This window comes from Anser anser (assembly GCF_964211835.1).
Source record: "Anser anser genome assembly, chromosome: 2".
NCBI lineage: Eukaryota > Metazoa > Chordata > Aves > Anseriformes > Anatidae > Anser > Anser anser.
This window is the reverse complement of record NC_139721.1, coordinates 76,154,272-76,175,646: the sequence shown is the minus strand read 5'-3', so window position 1 is coordinate 76,175,646 and position 21,375 is coordinate 76,154,272. Positions and strand designations below refer to the sequence as shown.

Genomic DNA, 21,375 nt, shown 5'->3' with positions numbered 1-21,375 from the left:
TATTAGTTACGCAGTAGGTGATGCACACTGAAGTGTGCCTTACCTTTCTTTTGGTGTTTTGAGAAGAAAATGAAATGATTCCTGATATGACATTCCAACTGGTCTATCCATATCTGCTGTAAACGCAACAAATATACCTCTACATATCCTATGTTTGTTTGTTTCTTTCTTTGTTTTTAATATTTATATAGAAACGTCTGTTTACACGCAGTCTGATGACAGATATCTGTTTTCACACTATATGTCAGACTCCGCATTTAGCAGTTCACAGAATTTTCTATCAATTTGCCACCAGATTAAACAAAAACGTTATGGAGAATTTCCTTTCAGAGGAAGCCATAATCCCAAACACCTCCCCTTCCTCTTTTCCTGAACTTTCATTGCTGATCAGAATGTCATATGGTACGGGACATCCCTTTGGTCTGTTCGGGTCAGGTGTCCTAGCTGTGTCCCCTCACAAACTCTTGCCCACCCCCAGCCTACTTGCTGTGGGGGGAAGAGTGAAAAAAAGAAAAAGCCTCCATGCTGTGCAAGCGCTGCTCAGTGACAGCCAACACTGCTGTGTTAACAACGTTTTGGTCACAAATCCAAAACTGCACTACAGGGGCTGTTAGGAAGAGAATTAACACCATCCCAGCCAGACCCAGTACAAGCATGAAACAGTAAAAGCCTTCTGTTTAGATTTTGATAAACGCTCCACACAGGAGAATTGCTAAACATAAACTAGACTTCCATGAACAGTATAGAAAATGTAATACTAGCAAATAAAATAAATTAATTTAAATTATGTAGTCTGGACAATTGAAAAAAAAAAAAGAGAGAGACAAATAATAAACAAAATGAATTTTTGTGCAAAGAAAAATAAAATATAGATGCATACCTCAAGCACGTCTTATAACTTTTAGCTCTCAGCCAACAAATATTTTGTAAGTATACTCATTTAAACTGACACAGTTCTGGAATACAACTGAAAAATAAAATAACCCTTCCAACATTGTTCAAACATTGCAGTTTCCTGCAGAGAGGTCATGAGACATCCCAAACCTAAAGAACTGTGATACTTTGCATTCTCTTCATGTAAGAAGAAAGAGGATGAGAGAGATAACAGGAGAAAGAATGTGTTAGCCTTATACCCTTGAGCTGTGATGAAATACCAGTCTACTTACATTTAATTATGTTCATTTTATAACAAAGCATTCAGCAGAAAACATCAATAAGAACGTTGACAAACTCAGACTCCTTCTAATAAGAAGGAGGTACAATTATGGATGGAAATCTGGCATTTAGGATTCAGATGAAAAGGGAATTTTTGCTGTTTATCAATTTGTTCTCTATATAAGGTAGTGTTTCTAAAGGAAAATTATTGGCTAGATTTACAACTGAGCTATGTGTTATGGCCTGTTCAAAGATTAAAAAACACTACATTACACCAGACAAAGACACATTTGGACTAAATATATACCACAAGATATAATTTGTTGTTGTCTATTACTTAATGTTCTCTGGAAGGAACATAAATAAATATTGCATGGAGTAAATACCTGAACTTTGCAATTGATAAATTTTCTGCAGAGTTAACAGAAATCTTAGGTTGTCTAACAGAGATCTGAAACTAAGGCTATTCCAGGAGATAAAGTGTTGTGTTTTGTTTTGTTTTCTTGGTTTTTTTTTTTTTGTTGTTGTTGTTGTTGTTTTTTAATAGGACTATCTCATGGATGAATGAAGTGGGGTTAGATAAAGCCAATGGCAGGTCCTGTTACTGTGTAAAGCTGAACACCAACTTCAATCATGTCGCTTAGGAGTGGTTGCTTGTGCTTTAGCACCAAGAGGATCGCCACGTCACATACTAAAACGTCGAAAAGGGTTTAGGATCCTACAGTCTTAAACGGGTTTTAAGATGCGAGGTCCAACAAACCATATTTGGATCCAAAAAATTCCACAAAATTCCCTCTGACACCAAAAACAATTTCTATGAGAGAACTGAAAGAATCTTAAGACATTAAAATCAATTAAGTTTGGTGTTATTTACCATGGATGTGGCAGTAGTTCACAGGAGCAATCACAGTCCCCATTTCCACTGGTAGTGGTGCTTCCATGTGACTCAGGAAACCAAGATTGTGTACACTCACAGTTGTGCAAAAAGAAGCCTTGTAATCTACAGAGCTGGAGAAGCAACACCCTCTAACTGAGCAACACTAATGTATCCATTATCTGTAATGATAATATATTGCAATTTCTTTAATAGGTCCAAGACTAATGAGACTTAATGGAGAGAACTGTGCCCCAAGAGGCCTGGATTCCATTTTCATCTCTGCTGATAGTCTGAAGTTTCCTATCCTTCCTTCCTTCCTTCCTCCCTCCCTTCCTTCCCTTCTCCCTTGTACTCCTCCCTCCTTCTGCCCTTCCTTCCTTTGAATCTATACGCTGCTGTATCAGTCTTACATATTAGAATACTTTTGTAGTATTACCACTGTAAGTAGTGTCCTAAAGTAGAATTGAATCGCGCTGCATTGGAGGAAGAGTGAGCAATGCCATTTTATAGCACAAAGTCTATGGAAACTTACAGATGTTTAGTCACTTTATTTTTCTTTATTTTCCTTTCAGTATTTAATAGTAGACACATTTATAAAGATTTCAATGGAAAGCACTACCTTTTAGCTTAACACGAGGCTATATTGTGATAATGGTTTCCATTTGGGTTTTCTGTAAAGGTAGAATTCTCCAGTGAAGTCCAAACCAATTTCTGCTTCAGCCACACAGCACAAAAAACCCTGAGACTGGTCTTGAAAGAAAAGACACCTAGCATCAAATTATGTCACTTTAGCATGCACTGTGCGAAAAACTTAGCAGCTAGAATAATATTGTAAACCATAGTGGGGAGAAGCAAATATAAAAAGTAATAATTACATCTAAGTTAACTACTTACAGAAAAATAGAATGCTTATGTGAAAAAGGTATACAGCACAACTTCTTAGCTTGCTAGGAAACTCCTGAATGTGACTGGCATCTCAGCAGTAATCCATCACACTGAGAAATTGCTTTTTGTGCTGATTTTATGTTTGATAACAGCGCAGAAGCCTGAACTTTATGACAATATAATGAAAGAGTGACAGTATAAGGTTGCAACATTTCTTTATGAAAATATCATTCCACCTTTCTGATGAGATAGACCTGTTGCACACACTTTAGCAGAAACATTTCCAAGAAAATTTAATAAAACACTAAGATGAAAGAGGTTTTGAGTTTTACAATCACATTATGATTCAGTTCAGTAACTTTTAACACTCACAGATTTATATGTTTGCCCCAGTGGAAACCTACTCTAAAACCAAAGAAAAAAAAATGAATTATATAGGTTTTCCTGGAAAACTGAATTAGCAAATCCAGCAAGCAAATAAATTTGTGTTTCTTGTCAGAATAACAGTGCAGTTGGAGTAACAACACGGAATCAATCATATCATCAAGATATGGAGAAACTAGCAAACAGTGGCAAACCAAGTGACTTTAATCATTAAGACAATATAACAAAAATCGGTAAGGGAAGAGTGGAAAAGCATTGTCCCAGATTTGTTTGCCTGTTTTCTTACATAAATTGTTTCCCAGATCTGTACATTATAACAAAATCACCTTTTTGAATGGCACAAAATCTCTGAAGATTTCCTAGCAAACCATAGTCTTAAAAATGCACTCTTTTCTTAATGCAGAGTAGCAATGGACAGACCTAAAGTGACCATTATGGGGCTTTTGATAAAGGCTTTATTTATTTCTATAGAGGAGGAAAAGTGTGGAATTTTCCCATGTTGTGACTGTATCATATTGTGAAACCGTTGTTTTATTAGCAGGTGGTGAGATATACAAGTAAAAATCTACAAACACAAAAGGTCAAAGTGAAGGATAAAATTCCCCCCTAAAAAATCCCTTTTGTTTGTCTACCATTTCTTAGAAATGCTATCCTGAAAATGTCATGAAGGATTAGAACTACATGGAGAGCTGATCATTTAAAAAATGATTTAGTTAAAAAACCATTTAGTTTCCCCATGTTTTTTAATCTTTAAAAAATACCAATATCTTAAAACATTGAAACAAAACAGCCCAACTTTCAAAACAACTAACTTTTCAGGTGAAACTGTTTTATATACATATCAAAATCAGCTAGTTGTTTTCATTGACTTTATGCTCATCTATAAATTTGACACAAGCCTATTCGCTGAAAGAGTCTTGCCCACTCCATGGCTAAATATGGAGCAATTTATCATGCTCCCCAAGGTTTACAGCATACGTGTGCTTATGTGTGCTGGAGATGATGGTAGAATTTGAGGGTTGTAGCAAAATATTTAGCTGTCTTTCAAGTGCTGAGTGACCCTAGATTGCATTACTGTAATTTCTCCCTGCCTTGAACCAAGAAAAGGCTTTTCTACATGTTTTAATATTTTCAGGAAGAACATAAAGCTTTGCTGCAGGCCCATGAAGAAGCACAAAAAAATTGTAGCCATCTGTTAAGTACTGTGGGCTAGTTTCAAAATAGACACAAATGGTGTCCTAATCATAGTTCAACAGACTGCCTATTTTTAAAATAGACTGCTTACTGAACATACGTTGGGCTATCGAGCACAAAAATAAGAACCTAGTATTATTGTCAGAAGTCTTGTGAATGGTCAAGTGCAACTGAAAATAGTTTCTATTGGCATGCTTTTGCATGCTTTCCTATCTAATCTCTTCATGTTGTTTTTTTTCTTTTTTTTTTTTCCTTCTGTAAAGGGCTTTTTCCTATTTTCTTTTTCTTTATTTATTTTTTCCTTTAACTGTGGGATGGGAAGGAACATGGAAAGCTGGGTTTTTGCCGCCACCATTACCACAAAACACGTAGCTTCTTTTTGCTTGTTATTTTAGCTAAAATTAGTAGTAGCTGGAGAGTGTTCTTTCCTGGTTGTCCCGGATAGCACTGTAGATGCTTAAGATGCCTATTATGAGCTCTTAACTGTGAACTGAAGAGGTGTGCTGTGGAACCTTTCACAAAAGTGCTCTTATTCTAAAATAAACACTGGTCTTCAAAACAGGTTAAAGCAGGAAATAAAAATATTCTAAGCAGCCTGACTTACGTACTCTTCCCTCGCAGTGCTTCTGCATTTCAGTGCCCTGTCCTGTGAAGCTCTCATTTACTGCTTTTCCAGTAGAGACTTGCCTTTGCTACAACCCCTGAGACACGGGTGTCAGCACCAGGTGTGGCTGGCTTGGCAGTGGAAGTTAGGCCAACTTTTTGTAAATGCTCTGCCTGTTTTCCTCACAAGTTTCCCACAGTTGTTATCCTTCATGCCTCCTGGTAGAAATAACAGGACTGTTAGAAACGTCAGTGACTGACAGCTCCTGGCATTTTAATGTCTACCACCCACCTCTGTATTTCTTGCTTATTGGCATAATCGAGAAGGACATTACGGCAATGCCTCTAGCAGGAGGAATGCCTGTTGCCTTAGGTCTGCCAAGAAACCAATTGCTCTGTTGCACAAAAATTAAATTTCTCTTAGAACTTTTATGTCATTTCCTCATTTAAGTGCTTGATTTTCCAAATCTCAATATATTATTATTATTTTATACATATATATTTTAATTTGAATTTTTGCTTCTCTTGAAACACTTTAAATACACTAATAAATTAATAACTCAAAACGAAATTTTATCGTATGGCATATTGAAACCTATATAGCTCTTTTGCAAGCAGAAAAACAGCTTTTGCACAGACCCGTCACTTGAGGAAATGAGTAACTATAAGTTCCAGAAAGTACAACACCACCCAAGAATCTTCAGGCTCTGGAAGGCAGCGAAGATCCTTTCCTCTCCCTTTCGGCAGCTTGATCCTCTGGGTGTTGCTCCTGCCTGACCTACCTTCGGCCTTTCCTCTCTCCCTCTGGGCTTCCCATCCTAGCCTCATCCAGCCAGCCAGTTTCCCTTCAGTGCGTGACAAGAGGTGTTTCTGCTCTCCCACTCTGGCATTCACCCTGCTGCCACAATTCTCATTTCACCTCTCAGCCGCCTCCTACTCAACTCTTTCTCGTCATCTCCTTGTCCACCCAGACCAAGTCCTCCTGCACCTTGGCATCTCCGTTTCTTATCTCTATTCCCCCATGCCAGTTCTTGCACCAGAATGATTTGCTTGGCGATCCCTGCTCCCAAATCTGATGCACAGCTGCATTTGCAGGAAATGCCCTATTCCAGCCCTGCATTTCTGACACATACTCAGGGTGGATGTCATGTTTTAGTAGTGAAGCCATAGCAAGCCTTTATACGAGGACTTGTATTAATGGCAATATTCAAGTGTTGGAGCGTTATGAAATGTTGGCAGCTTTCCCAACAACAGCCAAGTACATCTTTGATGCAATGCTTCCTTGCAGTGCACCCCCACACATCAAAATCCTTGCACTGAAATATGAAAGTATTACTGATTCTCAGAGGAAAAAAAAATTAATGTCATAAAGCACATTTTCTTGAATTTCAATTCTATAATAGCTGGTTTAAAGTAAACCTGCAACAGCAAAACATCATACTGACTGCCATAACCAGCAGAGGGAATTCCAAGCCAAGCATACCTGGGAAAACCAAGAATAACCAAACATGTAATCTTTTCATTCAAACCAAGAGGAAAGTAGACAGGGAAATATTATAATCTCCATTTAGGAGATAATTTTGTCCCAGAAAAAAAAAAATTATAATCTGAACAGACTTTGACAGAGATTGGAAGGGGAATTGGAGTAATTTGTGTTAGGCTACAGAGAAGGTGACAGCTGAAAATATAATCTGAGACTTCAAAGTGCCGTATGTGTAAGAAAATTAAATTACCCAGCAGCAAAATGCAACAACTAAGTTACAGTATTTTGATAACATTTGTTCATGCAGACTGCTAAGGATACTATGATGTGATTATATTTTGGTCTGTCGCCAAAAATCCCCACATGCCATTACCCATTACTTACATTTTGGCAAGGGTAATATAGGAATTGCAAAAAAGACCTGCACCACATGGCTACATTAATTTCCCTATGGTACACCTGGGAGGCAGTACCACTACAGCACTTTTGGAGGGTTCAACTTGCAACCATTGCACGCTCAGCTTTCAGGGGCTAGATTTCCTTATGGCAAGTTATAAAAGAAAACCCAAACTTGTATGGTTTACACTTTGCTGGTAATATAATTGATTTAGGCACTGTGCTCAATACCTTTCCATGTTATTTTGATAGTGTAACCGAAGTGTTTGGAAAAAAAAAAATTAAAAAATCTTGTATGGGTGTGAATCAGCAGTGTGATTTCAAAGGAAAAGATAATGAGATCTGAGGTGCAAGCAAGATGAGCGCTGTACACGCCACTTCACCCGTGTGTGGTTTGGCAGAACAAGACGAGGGGGAAGGCCTGACCTGCCGGTTAGTTGCTCATGAGACATTTCTTCTCAGAAAGAGTGGTCGTGCATTGCACGGGCTGCCCAGGGAGGTGGTGGAGTCCCCATCCCTGGGGTGTTCAAGGAAAGGTTGGACGGGGTGCTTGGGGACATGGTTTAGTGGGTGACATTGGTGGTAGGGGGTATGGTTGGACCAGATGATCTTGGAGGTCTTTTCCAACCCTAATGATTAAATAAAAAGGTGTACTGCCCTCTAAAACAGCACACGCTATCCAAACGCGATTTTTAAAGGCAGGAACCGGCTGCACAAACCGCACTCATATCAGGGCAGAAGAAGGAAAGAAAAAAATACGGAAACCACCAAGGTGGCGGTTTCACAACGCTCACTGCACGCCCAGCAGCGGCGGCGAGCACTAAATTTTCAGACCCGGGCCCCGCGTACGCCACGGAGCCTCCAGCCCCGAGGCGGGTGAGGAAGGGGGCCGGGCCCGGCTTCACCCTCCGTGCCCGGGGGGCCTGGCTGGGCCGGGCCGGGCCCGGTGCCGCCCCCACGGTGCCTGGGCGCGGCCCGGCGGAGCCCCGGGGCAGCCACGTTGACAGGGGGCGCGGCCTCGGCGGGGAGCGGGGTAGGGGCGCGCCCGTGCGGGCACTGCGGGAGCCGCCACCACCGCCATGTCTTCGCCCCCCAAGGAGAAAGCCGAGACGCGGGCCGGACACCCTCCTGCTGGTACTGCCGCCGCCGCACCGCTCCTTCCTGCTCCGCTCGCCTCCGGGGACGGGCCTGGGGGGGGACGGAGCGGAGCGGAGCGGAGCTGTGCCCCGGGCTGGGCGGGCAGGAGGGCGGGCAGGGGCTGCTCCGGCGCCGCGTCCCCGCGGAGCAAAGCCCCCCGGAGCCCCCGGGCTGGCTCTGTGCGGCTCTCGTCCCTCCGCAGCTTTAGGGAGAGAGCCGTGCCCTGCCTGCGCGGGGCGGGGAAGGAGCAGCCCGCGGGCAGGGAGCTGACAGCGCGCCCCACATCCATTTTGTGCCGGCACTCTGCCTCGCTGCGCCAGCGGGGCGAGCTGGCTGGGTGCTGGCTCGTCCCCAGCTTTAATCCTGGGGGTGGGCCTGGTGGGAAGCGAGGTGCTCACTGAGTGCCCCGCCGAGGCCGTTCTGGCCGTTTCCACCCGGTGTTATGTGCTGAGGGGTGAGGGAAGCAGTGGTTGGGCGTGGGGAGTAGCTGGGCCTGCCTTTGGTGTGGCATCGACCCGTCACCAGCCACGGCCAGAGCTCCTCTGCACAGTGGGACTGTTCCTTGCTGCTGTTCGGTTTTCTTCCTCTTCACTGCTGCTCTATTGAAAGGGGAACTGCGCTATTAGAAGGGGAACAGTGTCCCTGCGCTGACACCTTTTCTTATGTTTTGTAACGCTTCCTCGTGGAATAGTTTTTCAAGTATTTCAGTCCAAAAATGCTGAAATTCTCAATTCACAGAACAGCTAGTTTCAAATTCAAATAATTTGATGGGATATAATAGCTAAATTTTACGTTGCAGATTTGAAAGCAGTCCTCGAACCTGAATTGAATTCTGCTTCTTTACTATAGCGAGGACCTGAAATTCCTTTAAATAGATAAGAGAAGTGAGAGGTAATTGCTTTCCTTTGTGTGGCAAATGCAATTCAATAGCTGAGTTAAACTGATCCCTTGGCTGAGCAGAGTTGTCCCACTTCTGCAGCCTGCCCTGTCCCAGCGTTAGCCCTTGCCTGACCTGGTGGTGAGCTGGTTCAGGTAACTAAGCCAAACTAATTTGCCAGATGTCAATGGTTTTTGCTGCCATAGCTCCTCAAATCCACTCACTTTCAGTTCAGCTTCAGTGTGAAGGAATTATTGAGATGTTGGACTGGTGCAACCAGAGGGCACAGCTAAACCATCGACTGACAGGGAGAAAGGATGAGTGGCATCTATTTCCAGTTAGTTGCTTTGTGGCTGTGTTATTTTATTTTGTTGTATGTTTTAAAGTTTTGTTTCAAAACCTGTGTTTTTAAACGTGGGATTTTTTTTATTTTAAAGGCCTAGTTTAGGCTTCACAGGCCACCTTTAGAAATGAGCAATGCACAGTGCAAAATTGTAATTGCAGTACAATACAGGTTTTCATTGCTGTCAGAGTATTTCAGTGTTTTCTTTTCCTTTTTAAGACTTGCATCCACATACGAGCTGAAGACCTTGCTCAGCTTTGTACCTTTTAAGGTCCGTAGCAACCCTGAGGGTATTCTGTGAGTATGCACCAATTCAGCTTTGGAAGGGGATCGCCAACTCTGTCTTTGAGGCCAGAGACAACCAATGTTTTACAGTCATTCCTCAAGTCATTCCTGCAGGAGGGTGGTTTTGAACTGGTTGGCAGAAGAAAGTCCCTCTGACGCGTGGTCCTTTTAACACTTCGAGAATCCACAAAAAATGTGCTGACTAATGGCAGTTTATACTTACTGTACAGGCTGAAGCTGGGTTTTAATCCTCTATCCCAAGCTGGTTTAGATCCTCGAATAATAATGTAATGCCATATGGCAGTTTGTAAGGAAGTTTTAATAAAATAGAAGTAAGGAATTCTTGAAAACACCAACAAAAAATGACTACTTGTATGCAGCTGGAATAGTGCTCATAAATAAAAAGGCTAATTTCTAGCAAGGCGAAGATGCAAATGGGGGAACTTTTTTGACTAATGGCTCGACAGCTCTGTTTTTGCTGCATATGGTTGTTTCTGTAATTAGGGATGTATTACCCCGCTGAGTATGAATCGCTTGCGTAAATGTTAGGAAAGATTTAGATCATGAAATTGAAGCTGAATTGACAAACTCGTTGTATTTCATGTGCGCGGTTAGCCCTTGCTTATGACTGCATTCAGTCTGTTAGCTTCCTCTCTGCATTGATCTTTCCCATGGGGGGCAAGGCGGAAAGATAAGAAAAACACTTGAAAACAGAAAGGATAATGAAATGGAAAGAAACCTTAAGACCTCAGGCTGGCAACAGGGTACACGAAGCAACTTTGAACTCCGTTCTGAAACTTAATAAAGCTTAAGTTGGGACCCTCATGTATAAATATATATATCCATCTGTCAGTAAGATCAATGTATCCATAATACAATGCTGAGTAGGTTTTGTACGGCTTGCAGTCACTCTGAAAACGGCTGTGTAATTATGCTTTCAGCTGTTCATTTCTTCTAATAGCTACTGTGGATGAATAAAGCAAGGTGATTGTATTAATAGTTTATTTATGAAGCTTTACAATAGATTCATGGAAATAGTTATGTGCTTTTGTTCTGCATTTAAAAAAATAGCTCTAAGCCAGGATTTCTATGAAATAATGGTATATAATAACTCTTACTTCCATTCTTGTTTTGTCAGACACTAACGTATGTTCCCTTAAGCGTGCAGAAGGGCTTGTTTAAAGTTTCCCTCAGTATTAGCTTTTCATACATCTTATAATAACAGATTGCATTATATTGATATGGTTCATGAGAAATAAATTTTGTATTAATATTTAATACTACGCTGAAGGAAAGCAGGGAGGTGCTAAAGTTCTTGGTTGTACTGTTGATTTCTAGTACAGTGGGTGATATCACTTGCACCAAAAGGTTTGCCCAGAAGGGACTGCCTCTGGCCGTGAGGTTGCACATCACCCATCTAAATGAGCAGTGCCCAGGCTTGCAGTGGTTCTGCAGGCACTTGGTGCTTTCTGTGACTTGGTGTGATTTATTTCGGGAGTAAGTCTTGGAAACTAGGAGGAAGGAAGGGGTAAGTAAAATGAGAATGATTACCGATTCCAGATTGTCTTGAATATTAATTGATTAACGTGGTAGCTTAATGCATTTCCAAAAGGGTGTCTCGCAGAGATGTACCCTTAAGGGGAACACAGGTTACCAGTCACAGAATAAACAAGACGCTTCTGTCTACCCCTCAGAGCAAACATGGCAAACAGTAGTTAATAACCAGAGCTAAGCTGTCATCCAGCAACTGGGCAAACAGACTTCTGCTGTTGCCGGTAACTGGTTCCCCTCTTTATTTCTCGCCTTAGAAGCTGGTGGCTTCTCATCAGCTCCCTACCACCTGCAGCTGCTCCCTGGGCTCCTGCCCTTGCCAGGATCCCCCTCAGTAACTGCAGTCTGAGGCCCGTGGAAACTGGCTTGTTCCTACTCCCAGTACAATTGTTGACACCTTCCTGTTTTGGGCATTTATTTTTGGCAGCGTTTTGGAAGGTGATTTCTCAGTTATTTAAATGCTTTTTCCGCTCTGTGAAGGATTTGCTGTAGGAAAATCTGAGCTCATATTCTCTTAATAACAACTTTTAAGTAACAAAATCACTGTAGTAAGCGTCAGTGAAGCTGTTTGGTGAAAACCAGGCAAGTAAGAAATAGATGAATCCTCTTAATCCAAGAAAATCTCACAAATGGAGCATTTTTTACTTTAAGTTGGTGCATATAATCATTTCTTCTCTGCCCAACACTGACATGTAGCTGGGTTGAAATCTTTTGAAAACAGAAGTCATTTATGTTGCAGAGAGATTCTTTCTCTTCTTAAGCAAAGTCTTTTGAAACCAGATTGGGTATGACTGTATCGTATCTTGGGTGGCATAGATGTACCTCAGCTGCATGTACAGGATGCTTATATAAATATTCCACTTTTGTTCTCAGAAATTCAGATTATTACTGCACTTGTCAGCTGGATTCTTCTTTTGGTTTTCAGATTTGCACAGTAACCCTGGATTACTGAAGATCATTCAGTTATGCACCAATGTACTTCTAGATGACTATGCCAGTAGATATTAGTGAGGGGAAAAAAAAACAAACCTGTTGCATTGGTCACTCGCTATCGTGCCTTTTAATTGTCTGCTTATTTGTTTTTTAATCCTTCATAACTCTACCTTTAGAGAAATCTGATCGTGTTAGTTGGATGTCCTTGCTAGTGACAAATAGTGAAAACAAGTGGCTGGTTGCCTGATGATAGATAATATAAACCAGGAGGGATTTTGGCCAGCTAAGTTTGTGCTAAGTCCCTGGTTGTTTCCCTTAGTTCTCTCTCAGCTGGTGAAAAGCTGCAATGTGGGAGCACGCAGGTGTTCTCTGGAAATGCTGTTTTGTGACCTGGCAGATGGGCGATAGCATCTTCCACAAAAAGTGATTTTAAATTGAGCTAAGAGGAACTGATTGTGCAAGGCTTTAAGTCTATAAATTACTGTTAATAAAAAATAATGAAGGTAAAGTAAAACAAGTGCTGCAAGTAAGGATTTTAGGACTTTTTTTGCAGGTCAATGCTGTCCCATCAGACTGTAGATTAAAAATAAATCATTTCTATAGCCTTGTACTCTTTTTAGTTCAGTTGATAGGTTTTCTACAGAATACAGATGAATACTTGGATTTGTAAAAGCATAAATGTTTAGATGTAGTTTATTTCTGTCTCAGATGTGGCATATAGTGTCAGCTATTTAGCTGATCAGTCTTGCTCTTGTTCTGGCTTGTGGATGTATCAAGCACTTTGATTAAGTTAAATGGAGACATTAGAACAGGACAGCACTTGGTAGAATTCAGTGTTTGCTTTTATGAACCACCTTGAATGTGTAAGGACTTTGCATCAGGAGAAAATAATAGGAATTTTTATTTTTGTGCCATCTCTAAAACTACATTTATTTGTTACCTAATCTTTCTGTCTTTCCCTGTGCCATCTCAAACATGTTTCACAAATTTAAGTATTGTAGGTTGTATGCTGGAGAGAATACAAAAACGGTTAATACGTTGTGTGTTTTTTTCAATGCATGATAATGCCAGAGTTTTTATTGTTGATAAAAGTTCTTTTTATTTCCTCTGTTGATTGCTTGTCTTTAAGGTCCTTTATCAAATCAGAATCTTGTCTTTCAAATATCACAAAGCTTAAAAATCTATTTAACAAATCCAGGGACCAAACATGCAGTTCTTCTTGGGGCAGGTCACTTTCCCTTTATTTCCTTCCCTGAAGCAGGCTGAGCACTCCTGTGCTCAGGAGTGTCTGTTCGTCGCTGCTCTGAAAAGCTGAGCTAAAAACTAAGAACTTTACCTGCTCCTAGGCTTCAGGGATTGGTACTGAATGGTTGTGAGGTGCCTTAATTTCTCTATGGCTGGGTACAAAAGGGCTGTCAGAAGTCCCAGCCTCCCGTAACCACACGGACAAGCTGCTTCAGCTCCTTTTCAGTCACCCACGTCTGTGCCCTGCCACTATGTGATGTCTCAGGCTGCCTGTGGACTTTCCAGCACAGAGCAGCACATCTGTAGGTGTTCTCATTGACTCTTGACTGCCCTAGGGGTTTTCTGGTTGGTGACTGGTTGCAGTGTAGCACATCCAGTTAGCTGACAAGATGCATCATATATCCCGTGTTTCACTGTAAGCACCTATAGCAATAGTTGAAGCAGACGAAACCCTGTAGTATTAAAACAGAAAGCAGATCAAAACCATCCTGCCTGTTGCTCCACTTAGTAGCTGCAGCGTTAAAGTCTGGGTTTAGCTCCTATTTCAAATTTAAGCATTACTGGGGATAGATGATGAACATAAGTGGATTTGCTTTCACTTCTTGTTTTGTGTTTCAGAGAGATTCTTTTCTGTTTGCATCATTTCTAAAACTAAATCATGACAAGGATTGGAAATGCGGTAATAGTTTTGCAAAATGAAAAGCTCTGTTCTAAATGCAAGTTAGGAGGCCTCCTAAACTTTGCTTTATACTATGCTGTTTACAAAATATGACTATATAATAGCTGTAGTTTTTAACTTGAAATGACAAATGAGATTCCTCAGCCCTTCTTGTTTTATGAGAGTATTTAATTTCCAAGTTTGTGGACTTTTGTGTAGCATTATGCAAGCCATCACCTTGGTTTCTTCTTCTGATTGCTACAAGTTAACAGACGTGGGGGGAAGAGTTAAAACAGAGTTGAATTTCCTAAAACAGTATTGAAAGCGGTTGATAAAACAAGCGGCTGCCTCCCAGGATGAGTGGAGATGGCAGAGGCAGTCCTGAAGTAGCTGCTCCTTAGATTTGCCACTTCTAAACAGCTTGGGCTCCTTTCTCAAACTGTGATTATTATTAAATTACTCTGCAAAATACAGTGTGTGTGTGAGGGGGTGTCATCCTTAAAACATTCGTTCTTCACATATACTGGTTTGACTGAGACTTGTTGTGTCTTTCTCCATTTTTTTTTTTCCAGTGAAAGCAGGCGGGATGCGGATTGTGCAGAAACACCCACACAATTCTGATGCCAAAGAAGAAAAAGATAAGGATGACCAAGACTGGGAAACCAGCAGGTGAGCATTTTGTTTTTGTGCATATGCTACAGCTAATTTCCATCACCTTGAACATTATCAGCAGTTTGTTTTCCTTGCGGATAGTAAACAAATGGTACGGTTGGTTTTGTATCAAAATTGATTTCAAGCAGTAGCAAGTTATATGTTCCTTCAAGATATTTGGGGAATTTAGGTATTTTTACCTTGTCAGACCTCCTTTATATGATTCTGGCAGGTAAGAGAAGGATAGAGGGAAAAAAATGCAGTTAAAGAAAGACATCAACTTTCCTAAAAATCTCTGAACATCATTTCAGACTGTGCAGAAACGGTCTGGGTACGTTTGGACACAAGCATTAGACTGTCAGCCTACATATCCTGTATGTGAAGTCTTCTTGCCATGTGCTAGTCGATTCCTTCTGCTGTTCAGTTCATAATCCCTTCTCTGAGAGGTATTTGACAATATGGTAGTCAAAGACAAGTAAAAATAAAGTTATTAATATTAGCCACTTTTGTTTTATATGGTAATTCCACTTTTAGTGCTGGAGGATACCAAGACAGACAGCTGTTACCTGGTAAATCTGCTAAGTGACTGCTGTGTAGAAATGAAGGCAGGAAAGATTCAATGAACTAAGCTATATGTTCATACAAAAGCTTTCTTTTTTTTTTTCTGCTTTCCTTGGCTTGCTGTTTTTCTTTGTAGCCAACACTATATTTATGTAAAAGCCTTATGTACTACCATTGCTTTGTCCTTGCAATTTGCTCAAGGCAAGAAAAAAAAGTCATAGCTACTCTTGTACTTTGGTAAGTAGGCATACTTACATAATGTTTATTTAATATCTAAAACAATGGTAAGAAAAAAGGCATTGTGAAAATGTCTGTGAATAAAACTAATTTATTTACTAAATCATAATGTGAATAGGAAAGAAGTAGCATGTTTACGTGAAGGAGAAAGTAATTTTAATTTATATGTTTAAATGAAAACTAAATTTTAACCAAATCAGTCATCTTGTAATTCTGCGTAGTGGAACATAAGTTGCAACAGAGTTTGTATTGCAGTTGAGTTTTGTCCAAAGGATGAAATTGTATTTTGTAGTTACTCTTGGGAATGCATGCTTTTATTTAGGGTATGTTTTATACCTGCCATTTCTTCCTTTTTCTTGGCATGCCAATGTTGTGTTGAGGCAATCTCATTAGGATCCAAATGAGAAGACTTTTTATGGCTGCTCACAGATCTAAACCTGTAGTACAGCATAGCTATCTCCTTTATTCATTTCTTCAAACAAGTTTATCACTTTCGTCTCTCAGTCAAACAGTGTCGGGAAAAGTTAAAGTTTTACCTTGCTATATTTGGCTGTGCCTGGTCTAGCAAGTACTGTGGCACAATAAAAGCAGATCTACAGAGGGAAACAGTGCTGAGAACTTAATGTTCACACGTGTGTGTTCTGGAGGTCAGTTAGTCTGGTTCTCTGCTCCAAATGACCAATAATAGCTGGCACGTATTAGGTGTGTCCTTGGAGATTAGCTTTCTCTGCAGCAAGTCCAGGTCAGGTGCCCCGAGATCAATCCACGGTGCAAAACAGAGCGCGACCGACGGAATGACCAGGAGGGGAAGTCCATGGTCTTAAATAAGATGCTAACAAATATGTGTCCCCTATTAATACTGTAAAGCAGATCCAGGAGCAATTTTTGCGCCTAAAGGAGAGTAGAAAGTTGAATGACTTCTGGAGCTACTTCATTAACTAGTGTATAGTTAGCTGTGGCACCTCAAAATCCATGGCTTTAGCCATCCAATCAATTCATTGTCAAAATACGAACTTGGAGTCTGCTTTTTGCTTTGGTTTTCTTGTAGATAATCCTTTATCTGTCCCTTAGGCACTCATGCATACAATTATTCTTGAGCATGTATTTTAATACAAACAGCTTTGGTCTGAATTTCCTTTCTTTGATTTAAATCAAAGCTATAGGCAGAATAAGCAAATTCCACGGGCCATAGTACATAAAGCAGTTTGCAAATTTTAAATTACGTGGTTGCAGTGTGCTCACTGCTTTCATTCTGGGAGGTGCAGTCCCCTAGAGTTTCTGTGCCTCTGCTCTTGGTGATCCATGGTGACCTTGTAAAACATCTGTATTTCTGATGCCAGTGGAGAGAGGTTTATCAGCAGGGGTAGAAGAAGCCACTAGCATTCTGTTCTGGTTTCTCTGGCATCAATGTAGTTTTCGGTCATTGCTAGCTGGTATTTTATGTCTCCTCACTAAGCAGATGAGGAGAGCAGATGTTTAACTTTCTCCTGTTACATTTTCAGTCTTTCCCATTTTAAGACAATTTTAAGGTGGTATTTTGGTATGATGCAATCTGTGCTCCCTGTTGCATTCAAAGTCAAAAGAAACAATAGACCTTCAAGCAGTTCTTACTAGGTGATACTGTCAGCTGACAATAAAAAATAATAAAACACAGTAACAAATTTTGTGTGTTAAGAGGGAGGCTAAGATGACCTAGCGATTGTTTTAATCTTACTGTAGGCTTAGTTGAGGACAGATTAGTGGAACTAGCAATAAATTGCAGCAGATTTCAAATTCTTTCAAAATTCCCTGGGAACTCTCAGAATGTGTCCTGTCCGAGTTTGCACATCAGCATGGGAATCTAGATAGTTGCCAAGTAAGAAAGCTTGCAGCTAGAGTTCATAAAAGTACCTGTAGCTTTCGAGACAGATAACATTGTTTTTGCAGTGTGTTTGCAGAATAAGACACTGGGTTAGTGTTCCTAGTGTTAATATAAGCAAAGCTGATACAGTGCAGTGACAAAATGCCTTTAAAATAACATTCACCATGTAGATCTTAGATACTTCTATCTCTTAGTTACTTAACACCTTGCAATCCAGTTACTGTAATTTACTTTGCAAAGTATTTTATTCGGTCCTGGTTCCTAAAATAAAAATGTTATGACAACCTGCCATTTTGTGGTAGGTTGACTTGTCATCATGGCAGTTTGTGATTCCTTAAAACAATACGTGGTAAGACGATCTTATACTAATTTTAAACTCTTCCTACAAGACAACTCTCAGCCTTGAATGCTAATGGAAGCATTTTTATATGTCTTTATATGTGTGCCATAAATAAAGCTCTATTTAGAGGAATGGCTAGATCTGATTATATGGGAAGAGCTCAATGAAGGAAGGGAAGAGTTGCATTGCTGGATTTAGGTGAACTAAAAATCATGTGTTCGTGGCATCCAAAACCAGTGGCACCGCTGTGGTCAGGATGTCAGCAGTGAACTTGAATGTGAGGGTGAGGTCTGCGGCCCACGTGCTCTTTAGGACAACAGTGATTTTGATCAGCTTGGTTGGAGATAGTATGCTGTCTGGATGAACTTCTGGTGTGATCAGTTATTGTTTTTCTTGTGTTTCTGTAATTGCTTAAGACATGCGTTGATTCATTATTTTTTTTTGATATGGTTGCAGTTTTGATTGACAGTCATACTGATTACTGCTGGAAAGTTTTGTGGTACTGGATGAAGGTGAAACAATTAGAAGTAGGGTGATGAATAGAAACCATCATTTTTCAGGACTGTTTGTCATTTGGAATAAATAGGCTGCTCATAATTCAGGACTTTATTAGAATGCATGTTTAACTGAGATTTGTAACACTGTGCTCAGTCCTGTGCCAAAATCTGACTGTGGCCATAATAAATACTGAAAAGCAGATAACTTGAAGTGAGAATGACTCATTCAGTTTTGCACAACAGCTTCATTTAACTGTCTCTCTAGGACCTCAGGAAGAAGAAACTATAATCACATATTGGTATCTGGATGGTTTCAGAAAAAGTAAAGCAAACCTGGCTCATTTTATCCTGTAACAAACAGGACAAACTGCAAAGGCTTTCATGACTAAAGAGTATTTCCTTTTCTTCTGTTGTATTTCTAATACAAACTGGGGTAATTACTGAGTATAAACGCAGTAGAGTGGTATTTCAGTATCCATATGTAAATTGTATGTGGTTTGTATCTTCAGCTTACCTGGAAACTGTGAATCCAGCATTACATCTGACTTTCCCCTAAACTATGGAAAGAATAAATTATGCAGCCTGGATTTTAATTCAGTCTAGGATGGGGGTATTGGCCTTGGCTGTATTTATTGTGCAATAGAAAAAGAAAAATTGAAGAGGATAATTTAGAATGTGGGGACTCAAAAGCAAAACCGTGCTAATGAAGCATATGGGTGACCATATGTCAAAGAGCCTGTCTCCGTTCTTACTCAGTTTCACAGTGAGAGAGGAATTGTTGAAGGTCCCTGTCATTCTTCAGGTATCTCTGTTATTTAAGTCTGAATATTCTAGTTAAGCTACACATGTTTTTTTTTCTTCTAGAAGTGCAGTGGAAATCTTTTTAAGTCTAGTCTGTGGATTTATACTTTCATTCAGAAATCAATTTGTTTTTCCTTTTCCTCACGTAGCTTTCTTGTAACTGACAAGAAGTAAGCTGCAGGCAATATTTCCATTTTTCATTTGCCACTGAAGAGTCTGCTGTCACTGAAATATTTATTTTTTTGCCATGTAGTGTCCCTTGTTATGCAAACTTCTGACAGAATTAAAAAAAAAAAAATTATACAACTAAGCCATTAGAGCAGACACGTATACTTCTTTACACCCTAAATATGGAAATGCTGGAAATTATTTCTGTTCCTTGTATTTCACCCTTTTCTGGTTATTTAACTGGGGCAGGAGCTGTAGAGTCTAAGTCTTGACCCTTCAATTTTGAAGCAGCTGCCATTCACCGTGGCCAGGAACTGGAAATGACATCTGGTATTCAGTTCACTTGCACTGGCTTGTAGGAGGTAATTAACATCATGGGTGACGATGTTTCAGTCCAATTTGTTCTAATATTGTCTGTTTTAGAGACAAGGATGCTTGACAGAAGGAAACCTTGGAAGTTCTAAGCAAAAAAAAAAAAAATTACAGCTTGTTAAACATAGAAACCAGAGCCCTGTGAACATGTAGCACTACTGCACATACTCAGAATGAGTAGTGCATTAGTGTTTGTCACATGTAGTTCACCAACATATATTTGAAAGAACTCTTATGTTCCTATATCTATAAAAACAAAATGTTGGAAAAATGGGCATTGATTTAGTGTAATGAATATTCAATATTTTTTTTTTTTAAGAGATGGAGTAGGACAAGCTCTAGTAGGATAGGCTCTATCATCTGCTTTAATTTTTTGAGAGGAAAATCCCTAGATAGGTTGAGGGTTGACTGAGACTCCCTTTCTGGGAACAGTGCCACCTTGTTGCCTGAAGAGGCCCCTTGTGCTACTGTGTTGGTGGAGGCAGCTCTGAAGGAATAAACTGATGTTATGTACAAGCATTAGTCATCCACATGCAGATCCTTTTCTTTGACAGAATTCACATTTCTTTTACCAGTCTATTTCCTGATCTTTTTGGAGCCTCATTCTGTTACCTCTGTGAGCTGAGTCGGCTTGATACAAAGTTTATGTACAAAGAGCGAGTTTTCACATGGTCAAGCAAAACAACAAAAACTTGATTAACTGTATGGGTGTAGTGGATATGACTCCTGAGGATTTTATTCATGTCTTTGGTCTTTTAGCTCTTATTACTTAGGTATGGAGCTTTGCAGGCAGTTAGCCTTAGTTAGAGAATGAAATGTCTGGGGATAATGCAATGGAAAAAACAACTGGGCTGCAAACACCGTGCTTGCAGTTTCTGGGAAAGATACAAGCTTTAGCAAATGTTGGGCATTATCTCCTTTTCATAGCAGAGTTTGCTGTGACTTGAACTTTTTCTTTACTTGGTTAAATATTTCAAAGACTAAAAGGAAGTTCTGCTAGCAAAAGGGCTGCAAAAATCTGCAGCTATAATTCTGTGATATTATTAAGCAGAGAATAAAACATCTTAGTACAGTGAGGGAAAGTAGCTTTCTACTTCTCAAAAACATCTTTCTTTTCTCAGAAGAATGTGCTTTGTCTTGTATTGTTTCATTCCTCCCATCCTCTTCATCTTTACTTTGGACTTAAATTCACTTCACAGTAAAGAGAACAGCTTCTTACACATCACATTCTTCTCGTTTCAGTGATACTGCTCTCAACACATTTTCCCACCTCATTCTTCATTTTCATGTCTTAATCTTTTGCATAGTGCTTATGATTAACTTTATTAGGCTTGAGCATCTGTTAATCCATGCATAATTTGTTTAATTATGAAAACAAAAAGTATTAGCAATTTTCATGCAATTGTTTCAGGACAATACCTTCTCCAGATGACCAGTCACTAGGAGAAGTAGCAAAAAAATTACCATGACCTGTGTTGAACCTTATCAAATGCATTTATGGTTATAGATTTAACTATAAATACAGAAATAGCATACATAATACTGACTTTTAAATGCAGAACTTCTGTAAAGCAAGAAAAGAGTTTGTGAATATCTCTGATTAAGTGAAAACATCTGTGCATGTTGGGAATGGAAGAGAAACTAAACAAGATTATGAATGAAGCATTCTCTTACAGGAAGATATGAGTCTTCTGAAACACTGGTGCATGCTTCCAGTATTTCTTGATGCTTGAAGCAGTAAGTTGATAAATCCATCAATGTAAGTGCTAGTTACGGTATTATATGGATAGCTCTTTTCATATTCACCAAGTACTGTGTGCATGTGTGAAAAGAACTAAGAAAAGATCTGATGTTCCCCCCCCCCAAAGTGAGTAAGAAGAT

At 39.9% G+C, this 21,375-nt stretch overlaps 1 protein-coding gene across 1 annotated transcript in view; it reads left to right on the top strand.

The window, feature by feature from the left end:
- The first annotated feature begins 7,948 nt into the window (after window positions 1-7,948).
- The window catches only part of DAP (death associated protein), a 48,335-nt gene continuing 34,908 nt past the window's right edge, over window positions 7,949-21,375 (top strand). Inside the window, exons 1-2 of the mRNA XM_083822804.1 lie at window positions 7,949-8,111; window positions 14,579-14,675. Coding sequence (XP_083678930.1) covers window positions 8,057-8,111; window positions 14,579-14,675 — 152 coding nt within the window. The 5' untranslated portion in view covers window positions 7,949-8,056. The remainder of the gene's footprint in view (window positions 8,112-14,578; window positions 14,676-21,375) is intronic.